This window comes from Syngnathus floridae, chromosome 9 (genome assembly GCF_059516105.1).
Source record: "Syngnathus floridae isolate MCC-2025c chromosome 9, RoL_Sflo_1.0, whole genome shotgun sequence".
Taxonomy (NCBI): Eukaryota; Metazoa; Chordata; class Actinopteri; order Syngnathiformes; family Syngnathidae; genus Syngnathus; species Syngnathus floridae.
In genome coordinates this window covers 462,091-480,010 of record NC_142421.1, presented here as the reverse complement: position 1 = coordinate 480,010, position 17,920 = coordinate 462,091, and the positions used below count along the sequence as shown (strand labels likewise).

Sequence of the window (17,920 nt, the reverse complement as noted above, 5' to 3'; positions counted from 1 at the left end):
TTAAAAGTCTTCACTGTATACGCACGCCTTTTGCTATCTGAGAGGCCTTCTTGAGTTTTGGGAGCAAAAATTAGAGACGACGACAACAACTGAAGAGTTTTTCCTCCACCGAACTTGAGACCTTGAATTCCTTTCGATCATTTTCTTTCTTTATTCACCCTCCCCATTGCATGCTTCATTATATAGGCCACAATCATGGTCGTATGCACTGGCTGGAGCTCGGTTCATGATTTATTCAACCTCAGGTTTGAGATATTCCATTTCCAATTCTGCCTTGGCTATTTGGCGTTGGAGATGAACTTTGTACAGCTCCTTCGCTGACGTGAAAAATAACAAAGCAGCAGTCAGCATTTGGAGCTCAGTCCATTTGCACGTAAACTAAGAGGATTTCTTATGTTGCTGTATTGACTTGAGCTACTTGGCTCATCACCTACCTACCTCGTTGTCCGCCTGAAGTGCATATTTATGTCATTTCTGCGAGTAGTATAAAATAAACAGGTCTAACAATAAAAATGCTACAATTATTTTCCAATTTCGCAGACCACTTGCAGTACCGCCACGGACCACCATAGGGCCGCGAACCCCAGGTTGACAAACTTAATAGAATTACAAAAAATAAAAACAATGAAGGCATTGATATGCAAAGTAAAGTACAGAAAGCATTATAAGATACCGTAAAATATTCTGAAATAACGAATGGAAGGGGGGGGGGGATCCTCATTTGGTGAACATGACGTCCCTCTTTGTACGCCATTGTGTTATTACGGTTGGTTATTCGTCTCTTTTCTTCTCATATCGCGGCCTATGCTTTTTCGTCTCTTTCCTCTACTGCCTTATGAACAAGCTGGTTCATGAAAGTGCCTCAGGTTTATGGGGTGGGTCGTAAATCGCGCTTGTAATGATTCGGATGATGTTGAACGTGAAAGGGGTTCCCTCACATGCAATTGCGTTAAATCCGATTTCCCATGAACGCCACAAGACAAAACCCCATCCTGCTTCCGTCATGACGCCGAGTGACGTCAAGGCGTTTGTCCAATCAGATGGAGATCCCCAAGCTCCGTAAAGAAGCAGATGATATGGCAGCTTCGAAAGCGACCAGGTGGAACTTGCTTTGTTAACACGACTAAAGCGTCGATTATGAATCGAATTTAACGGAGAGAGGGCAACGAGGTAGCTGCTCGAAATGATTTACTTAATCCTAATTTCGGCTTTCTCTGGAGCAGTCGTTACATTGATTTTGCAGTTCTTGTTGATCTACCGGAGGAGCCCGGAGCCTATCGGGAGGACCGAGCAGTACGCCAAAGTAGTGCTTGATAACGCATTGAGGGATTACTTTAATACCCGGCATGTCGATCCAGGCCATCTGCAGCAGCAGCCGCAGCCGCAGCCGCCGCCGCCGCCGCCGCCGCTGCAGGACAGCACAGCCTCTGCTGGTTGCAAGTCGCAAGAGGCCCCCTCAACCAGACAGCAGGAAGCAGTGACCAGTGGCAGCCCCAAACAACAACAACAGTCGCCGCCGCCTGCGCACGGCGACTCGGTTGATGCGGACAAGCCCGAAACGTGTCATTTCCTCAACGCTATCTTTTTGTTCCTGTTCAGGGAGCTGCGGGACACTCCTGTCGTTCGACACTGGCTCACCAAAAAGATCAAGGTAGAGTTTGAGGAGCTGCTGCAAACCAAGACAGCAGGTCGGCTGCTGGAGGGACTTAGCCTGCGAGATATTTCCTTAGGCAATTCGCTGCCGGTTTTCAAGACGGCCAAACTCATGAAGCCGGTGCATATGAACGAGGACGGCATGCCGGAGGAACTCAACTTTGAGGTGGACATTGAGTACAACGGCGGCTTCCACCTTGCTATTGACGTGGACTTGGTGTTTTGGAAGTCCGCCTACCTGTTCGTTAAAATGAGACGCGTGGTGGGCAAACTGAGGCTGCAGTTCACCCGCGTGCCCTTCACCCACTGGTCCTTCACCTTCCTCGAGGACCCACTGGTGGACTTTGAGGTCAAGTCCCAGTTTGAAGGCAGGCCTCTTCCTCAACTCACCTCCATCATCGTCAACCAACTCAAACGGGTCATCAAAAAGAAGCACACGCTACCCAACTACAAAATCCGGTAGGTGGTCAGCAGAGTCATTTATTGCCCACATGTACCATAGGCATTCCAACAATGAATGTCTTCTAGTTCTATCTAAGCCAGGGGTGGGCAATTGCGCTCCTCGAGTCGGCCGATGCTGTCTGTCCCGCATGTTTTCTAGGTAGGTCTCCCTGCTGCAACACACCGCATTCAAATGATCAGGATTGCTATCCAGCTTCTGCAGACGTTGCTAATGATCTGACCATTTGAATCAAGTGCGTTGCAACAGGGTGACATTGAAAACACCGGCCGGCCCTCGACGACCGCAATTGCCCACCCCTGATAAGCTAACAAACTGACCTGATTGATCATTGGTTGTCAAATTGCAAAGTGATCATTCTGATTCCAGTCTTCCACAATGTCCGAGTACTGTACACACCATGAATTGTGTCTCATGCTTTGTCAATCAATCTTCTTATGAACTTGAACTTTTTTAAATGATACAACTGTTATGAGTCAACCATTTGGTCCCTGCACTACAAGACAGAATAAGCGTAGTGTTTTCCTCCAATGTATCCCAATTCCACTAGTTGAGCAGATCATGTGCTATTTGTTATTCCCCTCTGGCTTTTTCTTTGCCTTGCTGCCATGAAGCAGCTCCTTCAGCACCCCGGCTGGTCGGCCGGCCGGCAACAATTGCTCCTTGCACAGTCTCTCCCATTGTAGCCCTCCCTCCATTGTCGCTGGAGGCCACAACGTTAAGTCACAAAAGTTCTCTGCTCACAGTCGCTCTTGACCATTTTGTGACTGTATTCTTGATCACTTTTGGTTGCTGAAATGCCAATTTAACCCCAACTAAATGACAACGTCTCATAATATGCTCCTTTTGCCAAATTTTGATGAACACGTCTAAAATATTACCCATCCTTCGCATACAAGTGGATCATGTTGCATTTTGTTACTTGTTGTGTTGTACCTGTGTGCGTTTGTGCGTTCGTGACATCGCAATAGCGTCAAATGACTTTATTGAAAATGCATTTTAAATTATGAGCCACATATCCAGCTGACCGCGGTGATGGGTGTGAGGATGTCAATCACCTCCAAGTGAGTGTAGGAAGACGATTTAATGGGACCTCGGGGTTTTCTGTCGTCTCATACAAGTTGCAGATTTATTTTCCAAATTTGCAAACATTTGAATAATATTGTTCAAAGAAGAACCTTTTATTCACATCATGATTATTTTGAATGATTTCTTTGCTTCTTTGCAGATACAAGCCTTTCTTCCCATTCCAAGTGCAGCCAAGTCTGGGCTTGACCTCTGACTTTGAATTGTCAGTCCAGGACAGCAGACTCGTGGAAGGCCGTCTCAAAGTTACGCTTATTGAATGTAGCAGGTCAGTCAGCAAACGAGCGCAATCCATGATTTCATTTGTTTAATTTTAAAAACAACTCTGCTTTACTGATTCCAAAATGTCAAAAACCAACAGCAAGTATTGCTATCTGAACAAGCTATTCCTTTATTGTCTTGTCAAGACAATGGACTTCCAAAGTGTTTCCACACACAACAAAGGCACCGTTTCATCTTAAGAATCACCGCCACCATCCATCCATCCGTCCGTCCGTCCGCCCGTCCGTCCGTCCGTCCGTCCATCCGTCCATCCGTCCATATTGCGTGCCAATGGGATTGTGTGCATTGACGCCTGTGGTTAGGGTTGTGTAGCCGCGCCTAGCCACGCCTAGCCTAGCCGCAACAGACAGATAAGTGGTATCGGAAAGTCTGATGGTGTCAAGCATTTCTGAGTATGGTGAATAGAGTATGCAATGATCAGATCAATCATGAATGTTCTGTCCATTACAATCCAATTGCCTTGCCCTCTTACAAAACAAACCCCAAATCTGCATGCATAAAGCTTGGTTAAAATGGAGAGCGTGACCTTTCAATTGAAATGGCCTCAGCAGTCACCAACCTCAGCCCAGCGCACGCCACTGCTATTAACCTAATTATTGCTCTTATGTAGCCAAAATTGGGTGTTGTGATATAAGACCCGCAAGGACACTGGCACACCAACAAGCATCGTGAGTAGGAGGTGTGCACTTTGCAACTTCACTGTGCTGTGTCGGCTTCTGAAATGGAGGATGACTAAGTGTGCCTCCCAAATGCTTTTTTCAAATATGAAGTGCCGCTCCGAGATAATACAGCAAGAACATTACAATCTAAAAAGAAACTCATTTGGCTCAAAAGAAATGCGGACAGGCTACCCGGTCCACGTTGTGATGATTGCGAAGCTGTACAGTTAGGAGGAAAAGATGTCGTAAAATCATACGTATACTGGGGGGAAGATGTCGGTGAGGGCTATTGTTGGCAAGCACAGCGTATTTCTTGTCAAATGCTGCCCTCTACTGTGCTCAGGAGGCCAGTGCAAAAACCTCTGACTGCTCTGGTTCGATTGCTCGCTCACAATAACTTTGCAGGACATTTATAGAGCACAACCTCACTCACACAGCCTTTTAAAAGCTAGGGAAGAAGGCTGGAGACAAAATTGTAAGCTCGAAATTTCATGAAATTGACATGCACTTTTAGTGAATGACTGGTGGATACAGCCACTATCCAGAAAATGAAAATGGATCCTTTTTGACACCACTGGATAGTTTGTCTAACCCTTGCCCTGGTCCCACAGACTCTTCATCCTGGGCTCGTATGACCGAGAAACGTACGTTCACTGCACTCTGGAGCTGAGCAGCCACCAGTGGAAGGAGAAGACCCGAAGCTCCATTAAACGAGTGAGACCATTTCTCCCCTCTCCTTTCCCTTGCTCTGCTGGTAGGAATAAAAAAAGCCACAAGCACCGTGAGACATCGTAACGTGGTCGGGATATATTTGATTGTAGGATTAGGCGTGTTAAGCGCTAAATGATTTGGCCGGCCGGGAAAGAGCAACACCGAGAAAGTTTTGAAATGGAGCGTTTGAAATATGCGCTGCTAAATCGGAAGAGACAGATGAACACTGTAACCCAATTGCAGATGTGATGGATGGATGGATGGATGGATGGATGGATGGATGGATGGATGGATGGATGGATGGATGGATGGATGGATGGATGGATGGATGGATGGATGGATGGATTGGCTAGCAGCCGCCCGCCGTTATTGACACATTAATACATGAAGGCGATTTTCCATTCATGAGATTATCCCATTGTTTGACATTTGGAGGCCCGGAGCAAACCTTTTCTAATTGCGGCAATTTCCAGGCAGGCAGCACAGTTATCGCTCCAGGCGTTTGAGTGTCAAATGCCAGGCCTAACTACTGGCTGCTCCTGCTGCAAACCTTCATTTTGCCTTCCTTTCCTCACATGCCCAAGTGACATTTCAAAACGGTCAAGATGGCCATTGCTCCTTTGAGGAGTTTGACCCTTGTCCAGGAGGTGGCAGTAAAATATAAGTTCTCCTTTTCCTCCCCTTGTATCGCTGCTATGATGGAGTTTCCTATTGAGATCATTCAAAGTCAAAGTCTGCTCTCTTGTCAATTTCTTCACATGTCAAGACACACAAAGAGATTACAGAAATGACATTTCCCACTATCCCACGGTGACAAGACATAGTGCACAATATACATACAAGTAAACAGCACAAGAAGGCACAAACAATGAATAAATAAGAGCGATGAATAAATAATAAATAAACAAATAACGTAATAAATAAGAGGAGCAAAAATGGAGCAAGTGTCAACACTTCCAATCATATGTTTTTTTTTTTTTTTTTACCTAATCTTGAATTGGGCTTGCGTGACAGTATGGTGACTAAGTGTGAACGTACGATGGCCTAACTAACCCTTGACACACTCAAGTTATTGTATTGCAGTTCTTTGAAGTTTGCCATGGTGACACTTGGCGATATCAGCGGCGCAGCACATTTTTGGCTTGGTTGATGCATGGAGAAGCCAATTCAGGGTGGCATTTGAGTTGAATTCATCAGCCGTTTGTAGTCAGCAGCGTGTGCCCAGCAAGACAACTTATCCTTTGCCACCTGGAAAAGGTCATATCACCCAGCATCCATCTTATCTCCCTTTCTTCTTTTTACTCCTGATTGCAACGCAGTCATCGCTTTTGAAAGACACTTTACCTGTGGAGGATCTGCAGCTAGTTTACATAATCATATAATCATAATGTAATACCGCCCCCCCCCCCAGGTTCCGAAGTTTGTGTGTGTGTTTAGGGAGAGCTACTTTCTGTAATACATGGTGCCCTTAATGTTGTTGTTTTGCCACCCAAGGGCTTGATGGCAATAACAAAGACAAAGTGATAAGCGCGCTTTCAGGTGCAGCTCGATTTTATCAATCAAATTTCCGTTGGTTTTAGTCCCGCTGCCTTTATGTTTGAATCCAGCAGTCTTTTCACACAAGCCATTGAAATGTAGTTGTTGTTTTTTCGTCTAGCGCACTGCATCGCTTGACGGTACTTTTGCTTTTGTGGAAGTTGGCTTTTTGATGCCATCTTTTAATAGTTATCCCAGTGTTTGGTGACATCGGATAAAACATGATAGTCCTTGACTCACATGATCATTTTGAGGAGAATAACGCTTTCAAACTCATTTGATTGTAAATATAGATCGACCTGCAATATCGGTGGCCGCAAATTCGAACCGAAATTGTGCTGAAGTCACTCGACGATAGTCAAGTTGATGTTGACTCATTGAAAACGTCACTGATATTTCTTTCTCGGGCCAGCGTGGCCATGGTTGAATAGCTGACATTTTGTTTGCATTTGGACCCTTGTTGAATTGTGCAATGTGAGCGTGCCTCTTTTTCTCATGTTATTTTTCACTCGAGTCTTTTCTTGAAAAACGGTCAAGTGTCTCGCGCACAGCTGTCGCCCAAAAGCAACACGAGCGAGTCCGGCTATTTGGGCAGCCTCTCCGACGAAGCCTTTCCGCCGTGCGCAAACGTATGCCACGCGTACAACAGCAGCCTTTCCCCACCCCACCCCACCCCACCCACCCAATCAGGCATATGTTTGATGTTCCACTTAGTCTTTAATCTGACACTCGATGAAAGATGCCCGCCAAACAATGAGGGATTTCAATATCGAATGAAAAGGTCACTTTGTGTGCACCATTTGGATACATTTTTAAACCTTGATAATATAACGTTGATTCACGCCGGCCGGGTTGATGATGGATGGGGGCAACAAACGTGTGCGTATGTTCCAGTTCATTTCACAGATCTTAGTCAAATGACATGTCTTGTCGGCTCTGGAAATTGGAGTTGACCAACCCATTCGGTGTGCGCGTGCGTGTGCCGAGCACAAAATGGATGCCTCCCGCCACGGCCGGCGTGCATGTTTCAATTGAAAAATGAAACGTACACTAAAAAGAGTATGAACGTGACTCAAAGACGGGACCCAAACTAAAACAGGACGTCATAAACGACATTAGAAGTGCGTCAGCAACCAAAAAAAGAAAGCGAATCAATAGATTTGCCAGTCGCATTCACGCAAGTGGAAGAAAACGTTCCTCGGGCTGTCTGATATTTTAGGGGCCGAGTGTGGCTGGCCATTTCGGGGCAATCTGGAGCCCCAAATTTGTAATCCATTTTCCAATCAAGTGCTCTTGAGCACAATGGCCTTCCGTAATAGTCATCTGAGACAGGCTCCGAATGATCCACGGCCATGTTAAAAATAACAACGTTGAAATACTGTATCATAGATGGTCAATTTCATTTTGCCATTTGAATGTATGAAACCCTAGCGACTAATTGTACAAGCCCAAGAATAGAACAGCATTGTCTGGTCGGACGGACGGACGGATCCCATCAGCTGTGGTCATTTTCCATTTGCCGTCCATTGACGGATGACGCGTTCATCATCTGTTTCCGTTTTTCCGTGTCAATGACATGGCCTATTCTAATTGTGTTTGACAATCGCTCGGCGCACGCTGAAAATGAGATTAAAGACGAGAGATTTTCCCCACAAGGTGTTTTGGTTTGCTTCTTCTCACTTCTTCCCCTGATCAATTCTTCTCAAGGGGGGGAATAAATTGAGCCGGCGCTTTGTGCATGACAGAGCGCGGCACGAGCGCATTACTCGTTTCCGGCTATTTTCATTGGGAAAGCTTTTTGTTGATCCTCTAGCATGTGCTCTCCTTAGTCAACAAATGACACGTTACTAGCTGTCGACTTAACTTTGGCTCGTCTAATACCGCCATTGATGAATGATTGCTCACGCGCTTGGCCCTTTCCTGTCGTCAGTCTTTGGTTTTTCACTTCCTGAGCACGTCATTGTCTCACCAACACCCAGTGGTTGAAATGAGCATCCTTGCGTGGCCTGTTTTTGACCACTGTGTTTGTATCACTTGCTCGGCTTGACTGTTATCTTCCAGCTCGGCAGCCAGGCGGGATCTCAATCTCAATTTGATTACGTACGTCAGTGCTTGACGAAGGCCAGAGTATTATTTTTAAACGTTGAGCAATGACCCTCACTCACCGACCGCATACGACGCTCTTTCATTTTCATGCTCTCGACCGAACGATACAATGAAAATGATCAAATCGTGTCGCCGAAATGACGTCGTCAAACGCTTGCACTTTTGGAATTGCAGAGTTTGAACCCAACGGTCGAGTTGGCCGCGACAACCTACGTAGTACGGACTCTGAATGATTGATTAAGACAACGTAGTGGTAGGTGGACTGGTCAGATTGCGTCAGCCAAACAGACCTAATCTTCCATTCGAGCTTTGGGTAGGAGAAGCCGTGTTAGCATGAGTGACGAGACTCGGCCTTTGCAAGGGATGCAAATGCCAAATTGAGCCTCCTCTCTTCTCTGACAAGAATACACACAACTGACGGCGCTGCTACTAATATTTATCCAGTGATTGCGGCTACAGCCACGACAGATCATTATTTCTCAATGCAGGTACAATGATGATGATAACCCAAAAAAAAACATCATGTGGGCGAGCGACCACGTTGCTTTTCATGAAAGTGCAAATTAGGCAAAGCTCCTTTTTTGTTTGCATGCGTCGCCATAACAACCCGTTTGTTGTGAATGCTTTTGAAGTCTATCTGCTATGCTAAAAAGGCAACTTGAAATTCAGGTTTAGCCTCATGGCAAAAAAAAAAATCATGGCTATTTGTTAAGACACTGATTACATTCAGCCGTCATTAGATACGTGCATCAACTTTATGATACCAAATGAAATCACATCACAACTTCGTCCAGGAAAGTAGAATGAACCGAAATGATGTGTAAGCGAAAACCAAAGTGGGCTGTCCTATAATGTACTTTGGAAAAGGTGCAGTCAAATTTGTTTCCGTGCCGCCTTTACTTAGCGTCACCGGAATGATTTTGGAGCGAGCGAGCGTATGAAATGTGCATGACTTCCTAGTGCTGTTGTGCTAGTTTACACAGCGCAGAATGCAAAGTGCCAGCTACAGAGCTGTTGCGAGGTACAAATGAGCCACGCAGGCGGCTGCTCATATTTCAACAATTCAATCGGGGGTCTCGTGCACATTATTGTTTCAATAACGTGGATAGTGTGACTGGAAATAACCATGACATTTGTTGTATCAATATCATGCCATCGTATGGACATTTGGAGGTTGAGCAACCAAGTTGCTTTCATCCAATTGACAAATGTTCCAGACTCGACAGCCAGCTGCGTGTATTTTTCGACGGGGCTGCACGTTTCCACATGCGGTGAAAGCAAAGCGGTCTAGTGCGAGCGGCGCTGACGTAAACACCTGAGCGCTTAGCGGCCGTGCGTCTCACCCCTCAACCTGGTCATCAGCGCAAGGCTTGCTAATTGGATATGGCAGGGAATTGCTGTGTACTTGCCTCGCAGCGACTCGTACCCTATAACCATACACAAATCGATCTGACATGTGGTATTAGATGAAATTACCAAGCAGCGCAGTGACAGGGAAAAAGATGGGCTCACCCTCCACCACGACACGCACGCACCCTCGCAAACTCGCTGGGGAGAAAGCGGGCTGATGTGCAGCCAAGCAACACGAGATGCTCCGGCAGCATTGACATGCCTCCGGATGAGCGATTCCCATATACGTGAACAAACAGAATTGTTTCACGTAAATGTGCACACTTCATGCTGCAGTCTAGGCAAATTTGACAAAACACGGACGAGAAAAATGAAAGACGGACGATCGTGAAACGACCCGAATGTAGCACACAATCACAGCTGATCAGGAAGCCCAAAATAAGGTGCAACGTTCTTTCGATGGTCAAAATGAGTCTCGTCTGGGCGGGGCGTTACTGTCAAAGAACAGATCGCGCAAATGTACTATTTTCCATCAATATTGCAATTGGGATCAAAGCTATACGTCTGGGAGGTCAAAGAGACAACTCTCCAGTAGTGCTTGGCCGCCATTTCACCATATTAACCTTTCATTTGCGGTGGTGGAGATCGAAGCGAGCGAGGCTGCATTTGCTGAAATAAATGCTCAATTGTAGGTGCTTTTTTCTCAAACCAGGAGCTGCTTGCCGTGCTGCGGCCTTTGTCGATGTTAATGTGGTTAGTTGCTGCTGCCGCTGCTGCTGCTGCTGCCGCCGCCTCTCCAAAATGAAACTCTACTATTTAGACAATAGCAAAATTGGGGCTGATTTAATATCAAATAAGTTGTTTTGTTGCGTGTTTAACGGGAATCTGCAATCTCAAATCAACTTGCATTGGTGGAGAATGGTGTCATTGTCGCCAGTTGTAGGCTCCAGCTGCACCGCTCCCATGAATGGCGCTCAGCTCAGCACCTACGGACTCACAGCAGCTGTTCACACAAAAAGGACAGCAAACATTTTTTTTTCCTCTGCGGAGCACTTTTGTGAATCAATGACTACATTTGAGGAGCGACTCTTTCGTTTTGTGGAACAATTCCATCGACGAGAAATCCCAAATTCCTTATCCCAAAAAGACATTTTTGCAATGTATCGTACTTGGAGTGTTTGTTCAATAATTTCACCTCGGCGCTATTTAACTGTCTGGGGGGGAAAAAAAAATCTATGCTTTGAATAAACCAACAAAGCGTTCATTTTAGTCGGTGGGCTTCAAGGTCCTTGTTTTGGTGCTGCCACCTAAAATCCCTGGTCCACTGACACAATTTCACCTTCCGTGTGGTGTTTGGAGGGGGCTGAGTGTTTTTCTTTCTGCCAGCGCACTTTCAAGTCATGCTCTGTGTGATGTGAAGCTGAATAGGCCGCCACAGTGAAATGTTGTTATTGTCTTCATGGAAGCGCGCTAGCAAAGCCAGATCACATTAGACATGACCTGGAGACAGACGCACGCACGCACACACACCGTAAATGCTGAGCCAGGGCTATTTTGTAGCTCGGACGAGTGAGTCATCAAGGTTTTCTTCACCTCTCCGATACACCGTCATTTGAATCTTTGCGGCATGCATGCGTTTATTGGCGTGTCGCTCGACATTTAGACTATACATTTTACATTTACACGATGTCGGGTTGGATCCAAACATTTGCTTGAGATCTGAGGCAACGATCTCCCGAAAAAGCAGAAAAAAAAGTCATTTTTTTTAATCATGGCAATATACTAACAGGTAATCAAGCAGCCAACCTGACCTATCATCTATGCTAAGCCCTGCAGCCACATGTTTTGCAGTTGGCTATCACGGGCATGGATCAAGAGTGCCCCTGTGAAGCCTTCCTTGCCGTCTTGCGTCGATCATCCGCTTATTCGTGCCAACTCTAACTCAATCGCAGACTTCCAGCAGAACTGTAACGAATTACTGCAGGGGAAATTACAGTCATTTGTCTCAGTCAACCTACGTGCTGTTGGCTCTCCTTTTCCGTCCGTCTTTGTGTCCCGGAGCACCTGTACCGTTCTCATCCACACTCCATTGAGTTCTTTTGTCGGCTCTCCTATTTGGCCAGCGTAAGTCGGCACGGCACGCGCGGAGCCCGGTCAAATGGAATTGTTTGTGTTTGGTCGGAGGTGTCGTGACATGTACTACGTCTATGGAGAAGCCTCCGAGCGAGCAAGCGAGCGAGCGAGCAGGTCACCTCTTCCTCGCAACACTTGCAATGTGTGACTTGTGAGCGGTGGCTGTCATTAAGGCAGGCGGGTGGGTGGGCTTTAATTGCAGCTCTTTCATCTCACACTAAATTGCCACTTTCAGTTTGAGTCGAGGAAGGAGAAGATGTCAGCGGTCGTCTCCGAGCATATCGCCGCTGCTCAGTCAGAAGTGTTGTGCAGTGTCTGTTTCCTGCATTTGTGATGTGGAAAAGAATGGACCTTCTCATTGAATTGCAGTTATTTGTCTTTATTCGGCCAGTAATACGAGTTTCATGATGAAAAAAAAAAGAAAAGCTGCATCTCTAGCACGCATAAGTGCCTTTCCGAATTGACACAATGAATAATGCTTTTCAATTTGTATGCTTTTTTCCCATTCTTTGTCAAACTGGTCTGAAGTCTCTTCCACAATGACCCAATTTAATTAGTCGCTGTATTGGGTTATCATTTATAATCTTCTTTTTTTGTCCACGTATTACAGACCGAGGTCATCAAGGGTCCATGTGGCAGCGTGGGAATGACATTCAGGCACGTACCCGCCACTGAGGGAGATGTGGTCCACGTAAGCATCGAGACAGTGACACCCAACTCCCCTGCAGCCTTGGCAGACTTGCAGCGAGGCGATCGCCTCATCGCCATCGGAGGTTCGAGACGGCTTATTTAACCTTGTGGAAGGAATAGATCAATCAGAGAATGTGTGTGTTTACGGAAACACTCCCATACATCTTGGACATTTTTTTCCGAATGGTAATTCTGGTGTTCTTTTCCCACAGGCGTCAAAGTGACGTCATCGGTTCAAGTCCCCAAGCTTCTGAAGCAGGCCGGAGACAGGGTAGTGGTACTGTACGAGAGGCCGGTCCGCCACCAGAATCCGTCCCTCGGAAGCTTGGGAACTCTTCAGGAGGGATTTGGGCAGTTGGAAGAACCGGGCTTTCTCGCCCAGCCGGGGGGTTACGAAGAAGAGCCGGCCCCCATCACCACTCTGTCTGACATGACTGACAGTAAAGACATGGACTCTGAATTTGAAGAGTTGATTGTGGAATCCAAACCCAGCCCCAATGTTGGCCCCACCAGCACCAGCGAGGATTGTTTACTCACGGTCAACCAAAGCCCCAAAAAAAGCGTGGCCAACTTGGCTTCCAAACCTCTTGGGACCATATCGCCCATCCTTAACCGGAAGCTAAACCTGGTGGGCCTCCAATCGCCGCTAAAGCCCCAACCGAAAGACTCGCCAAAGCCCTCCCGACAGAAGACGAGCAACGACGCAGGGGACGCTTTGCAGCGTCCCACAGTGCCGCCGCCGCCGCCGCCACCGCCGCCGCCATCTCGTCCCCCGGTGCCACCGAGACCTCAAATCCGCTTGTCGTCCGCCAGCTCCGAAAGCATTCTTTCCGATAGTCTCGATTCTACGACGACTCCCGTCGCATCTGCTGTCGGTGCTCCCGACAAGTCTCCCGAAAACGTTCTTTTGATAGGCGCCAATGACGAGGTGGCTGGCGCTGAGAAGATGAGCGTCAAAGCGGCTGAAGGCAAGTCCGGCAAGCCTTCAGAGGCCGCCGACGATATCTCCACCTCGTCCTCGGCGAAGGACAAAGTTTCCGAAAGTTCCTGCAGCGCGCGGGACAGTCTCGAAGAGCGCTCCTTCTGGGAATCCCCGGAAATCATGTTTCGTAACCAGACCACGCGTTGGCCCAAGGCCTCTGTTGTGTTTGAGGTGGACAGCAACCATAAGTACCTTAACGTGGCTCTTTGGTGTAAAGATCCCTTTAAGCTGGGCAGTTTGTTGTGCCTGGGTCACGTCAGCCTCCAGCTGGAGCATGTGGCCCTCGAATGTATGGCAACATCTTCAGCCGAATATCAGAGCACATTTAAGCTGGGGCCCCCAGAGCCTCGAGCCAACGTCAGCCGCACAGCGCTCCGCAGCCTCAGCACCCACAAAGGCTTCAATGAGAAGCTGTGCTACGGAGATGTGACTTTAAATTTCTGTTACCTGGCGGGGGGGGACGAGTTGGACTATCCCGGAGCGGCAGAGAGGGAGCGGGAGGGGAGTGTCCACGACGAAGAGATCAGGGAGCGGGAACATATGGCGGCGGCGGCGGCCCCCCGTGACGACTTGGCCTACGGCGCCATGCAGCTCGTGGAGGTTCGGCACAATTTCCAGGACACCCAGTTCCAAAACCCCACCTGGTGTGAATATTGCAAAAAGAAGGTTTGGACCAAGGCCGCCTCGCAGTGTATGATCTGCGCCTATGTTTGCCACAAGAAATGCCAGGAAAAATGCCTGGCTGAAAACCCCTTCTGCGTGGCAGCCACCGAACGGCGAGGAGCTGACCCTGAGGCCAAGTCCTCCATTAATCGGGCCACCACCGGCTTAACCCGCCATATTATCAACACCAGCTCCCGCCTTCTTAACCTACGCCAGGGCCCCAAGACTCGCCTGGTGGAGCAGGTGACCGACGCGGCGCCCGGAGCGGTGGATCCTTCCCCCAAACACACTCCCAACACCTCCGACAACGAGAGCAGCGATACCGAGACCTACACCGGTGGGGCCAGCCCCTCCAAGCAACCCGCCGGCGGCGGCGGAAGCGGCAAACTCGTTCGCAAGGAGGGCGGCTTGGACGACAGCGTGTTCATCGCCGTCAAAGAAATAGGCCGCGACCTCTACCGAGGCTTGCCCACTGATGAGCGCTCCCAAAAACTGGAGTTGATGCTGGACAAGCTGCAGCAGGAAATCGACCAGGAGTTGGAGCACAACAACGCTCTCTTGATGGAGGAGAGGGAGAGCGGCGACCCCAGGCGCAAGGTGCTCATCAGTTCGGCGCTTTCCAAGTCCGGCGAAAGGCTCCAGGCGCTCACTCTGCTGATGATTCACTACCGCGCGGGCATCGAAGACTTGGAGTCGGTGGAGAGCACCTCTCCGTCGGAGCAACCGTGTTTTAAGGGCAAAGGAGATGGCTTGGAGGAGGAGGCCCTGATGGGAGCTGAGGTCTATGACAGTGACGTATGCAGCCCAGGGGACTTGCGACTCTTGGACGACGTCACTGAGGAGCAGATCTGCGTGGAGGCGCTCCACTAGAGAAGAATGGAGGATCTGGGGTGGGGTGGGGTGGGCTGAGGTGAGGTGCACCGTCCATTGTTGTTCATTACATCTCACCAAATACATGAAGGAGTGAGTTTCCTCCCTCCTCTGGATACTTGCTTGCACCTGTTAGTGCTTTTTTTGCACTCTCTCTCTACTTAAGGTTTGAAAGGGAAACACTGTATTGTTTCTTTTGCATTTGATATTCTTCATTCAAGATCTTTTTCTGATGATCCAGTGTGTTTGTAAAACTTTGCCCTTCTCAGTAATGTTTTCACATGGCGCTACTTTTGTGTGCAATGAAAATAAATACTAGCTCTCAGTAGTCATTTACTGTAAAGGTCAAAATGACTCACATGTGGAGGGGGGGGGGGGGGGGAGTTTTTTGTGAACACTGCAGTCAAGCTTTCTTACCTTTTTGTTTGAAGCACTTTTAAATGCGGATCTTTTCATATTCCGAAATGACTCCCGACTTTGGGGGATTATAGCAGCTACAAAATGATTGGGATGAATATGATGTTTTTTTTTTTTTTTTTTATCACCTCAGCCAAACATGTTTCATATAGCGTATAAAACACCATTTTAGATTTAAAGGTGTCATTGTCCTCTTCATATTTGAAATCAATTCTTTCAATGTTTATCTCGTAAATGTTATGAGGAATCTGGATTATTTTCGTTTTTCTTATCTTGATTTCCAAATTCGATTTGACCCATCTTTGGAGTGTTTTTCTTTTCCATGTGTTGGTTTAGCATTTGTGCGTGAGGAAATATAATTGTACTTTAAAAACCTTAACTCTGTGATGTCGTACATGCCATCTGCCTTGGTGAGTGGTGTGAGTGGCCAATGTTTCTCATATTGCTTATTATTATTATTATTTTAAAGATGCTATATATTTTTGGATCACCACCTACTCCATTATTTGCAGACATTGAGCATTAGTCTTCAGGCCTAACTAGCTATCAGCTCCTTAAATGTTCTTACTTTTCTCGCATGCTGCTTGAAGAGCCACTTAAGACAAAAAAAGTCAATCTTTAGCACAAAACCATTTTTTATTGGTCTTCTTGCCAACCTAGTGCCACTTCAAATCTCCACAAATGGTTGGATTGTACCATTCGATTTAAAGATTTGATTGGTTGGTTGGTTGGTTAGGGCTGGGTGTGGGTTGCTAAATGTTTCATACAATTGTAGCCCAAATGAGTTAGGCACAAAATTAAAAGAGAAAAGCCTCTGGCTGAAACACTGCACAGCAACCGGCTTGAGAGTTTGTTGAAATCAAAACTCTTATGAACAAGATGCTAAATTAAAGTCCGCTGATTTGCTCGGACGTCACCTTTGAGCCAGAGCCGTGTTCGGTCTTTGTCAAGATGACTTGAAGTCCAATTGTAAGTAGGTCAATAGTTGCAGGTCATTGATCGGGCTTACGCATGAAGAAATCTTCCTTTTTGTCGTTTGCCACTTTTCGGATTCATATTTGTAAAGTAAAGCAGAACCAAAACAGAGGTGGTTAACGCTACATAGACAATCAAACGTCGCTAAGGCAGGCGAGCGCTCTCGCATATCACCACCACCACCACCACCGAATCCTATCTGCCCGTAAACTACAATTGAGACCATTTCAAAACGTTGCATCTTTTGAGATTCACATGAGGTGGTGTTCAAGGTCATGTTGGACGGAGCACACGTAATGATTCCGAGCTCTCAGTAACATAATCATAGATAGATAGATCGATCGATTCAATGAAGTATGTGGGTGACATTGGAAGAGAGGAAAGAAGTCATGATAATGTTTTCAAAATGTGAATGTTATTTTTCTCTGGAGATCTGTCAACTCGTCATTGGCTAATACTGTGTAACTTGGATCCCAATGAACCTTTCCGCTCATGATATTCCATTTTTTTTTCTCATCGTCATTTTCCCTTGTGAGCTCCATGGGACTGACAGCCATCTGAGAAACGATGGCTGTCGGTGCTGGAAAGGCACAGGTCTTGGAAAGCACCCTTTTATTGTTTTCATACTGCAACGCACATTTTTTTGCCCTTTTTGCTCATGCTTATGTATACTTGCTGAATGACATGTCTCAGTCTATCACTGTATATTCATATTTTGTGCAATATTCCTTCCTATGTTGGACATGAGGTAATGACTATCATTTCTTGTAATGAGGTACTACGTGTAGCCGTCCCTCCCTCCGTCCGTCCGTCCTTCCGTCCGTCTAAACAAGAATTTCCCACCGTAAAAGTCACTTTTGGGCCTGCCTAGGTTTGCGTTTTGCCTCTGCTGCTGCTGTTACGTTATGTGATGGACCACTGTTTGTACTGATGATACTGATTTGCTTGAGCCCATCGCAGCTTTTCAACAGGTGTGCTCTTCATATGGTAGGTAGGGAACTAGGTAGCTACCTAGGTAGGTAGGTAGGTAGCTAGGTAGGTAGGTAGGTAGGTAGGTGGGGATGTTGTGCACACTTTTCCTAAAGGTTCATGTAACGAAGCTTTATTGTACCTAACCTAAATAAATAAGCTTGACTTCATTTACGATGGCCTGTAGTTTATGTCAGCTGTAAGCTCAAATGAACTAAAAAACATCTGAATGTTGTGACTCATGTTTGGAAGCACCCTTTGACCTTTGTCGTATTTACATTGTGCATTGCATCCGTTCATCCATCCATCCATCCATCCATCCATCCATCCATCCATCCATCCATCCATCCATCCATCCATCCATCCATCCATCCATCC

At 46.9% G+C, this 17,920-nt stretch overlaps 1 protein-coding gene across 1 annotated transcript; it reads left to right on the top strand.

Moving 5' to 3' along the window:
• The first annotated feature begins 901 nt into the window (after positions 1–901).
• Positions 902–17,716, top strand: pdzd8 (PDZ domain containing 8). The gene is made up of 5 exons (XM_088384968.1): positions 902–2,112; positions 3,342–3,467; positions 4,752–4,854; positions 12,587–12,749; positions 12,879–17,716. Exons 1-5 carry the CDS (start codon positions 1,184–1,186, stop codon positions 15,179–15,181), a joined length of 3,624 nt encoding a protein of 1,207 aa, XP_088241094.1. The 5' UTR covers positions 902–1,183; the 3' UTR covers positions 15,182–17,716.
• Positions 17,717–17,920: the final 204 nt, after the last annotated feature.

Coding starts and splice junctions, on each gene's coding strand:
- pdzd8 (XM_088384968.1), top strand. CDS start 1,184: ATGATTTACTTAATCCTAATTTCGGCTTTCTCTGGAGCAGTCGTTACA. Junction 3,468..4,751: donor ACGCTTATTGAATGTAGCAG/GTCAGTCAGCAA, acceptor CTGGTCCCACAG/ACTCTTCATCCTGGGCTCGT. Junction 12,750..12,878: donor TCGCCTCATCGCCATCGGAG/GTTCGAGACGGC, acceptor CTTTTCCCACAG/GCGTCAAAGTGACGTCATCG.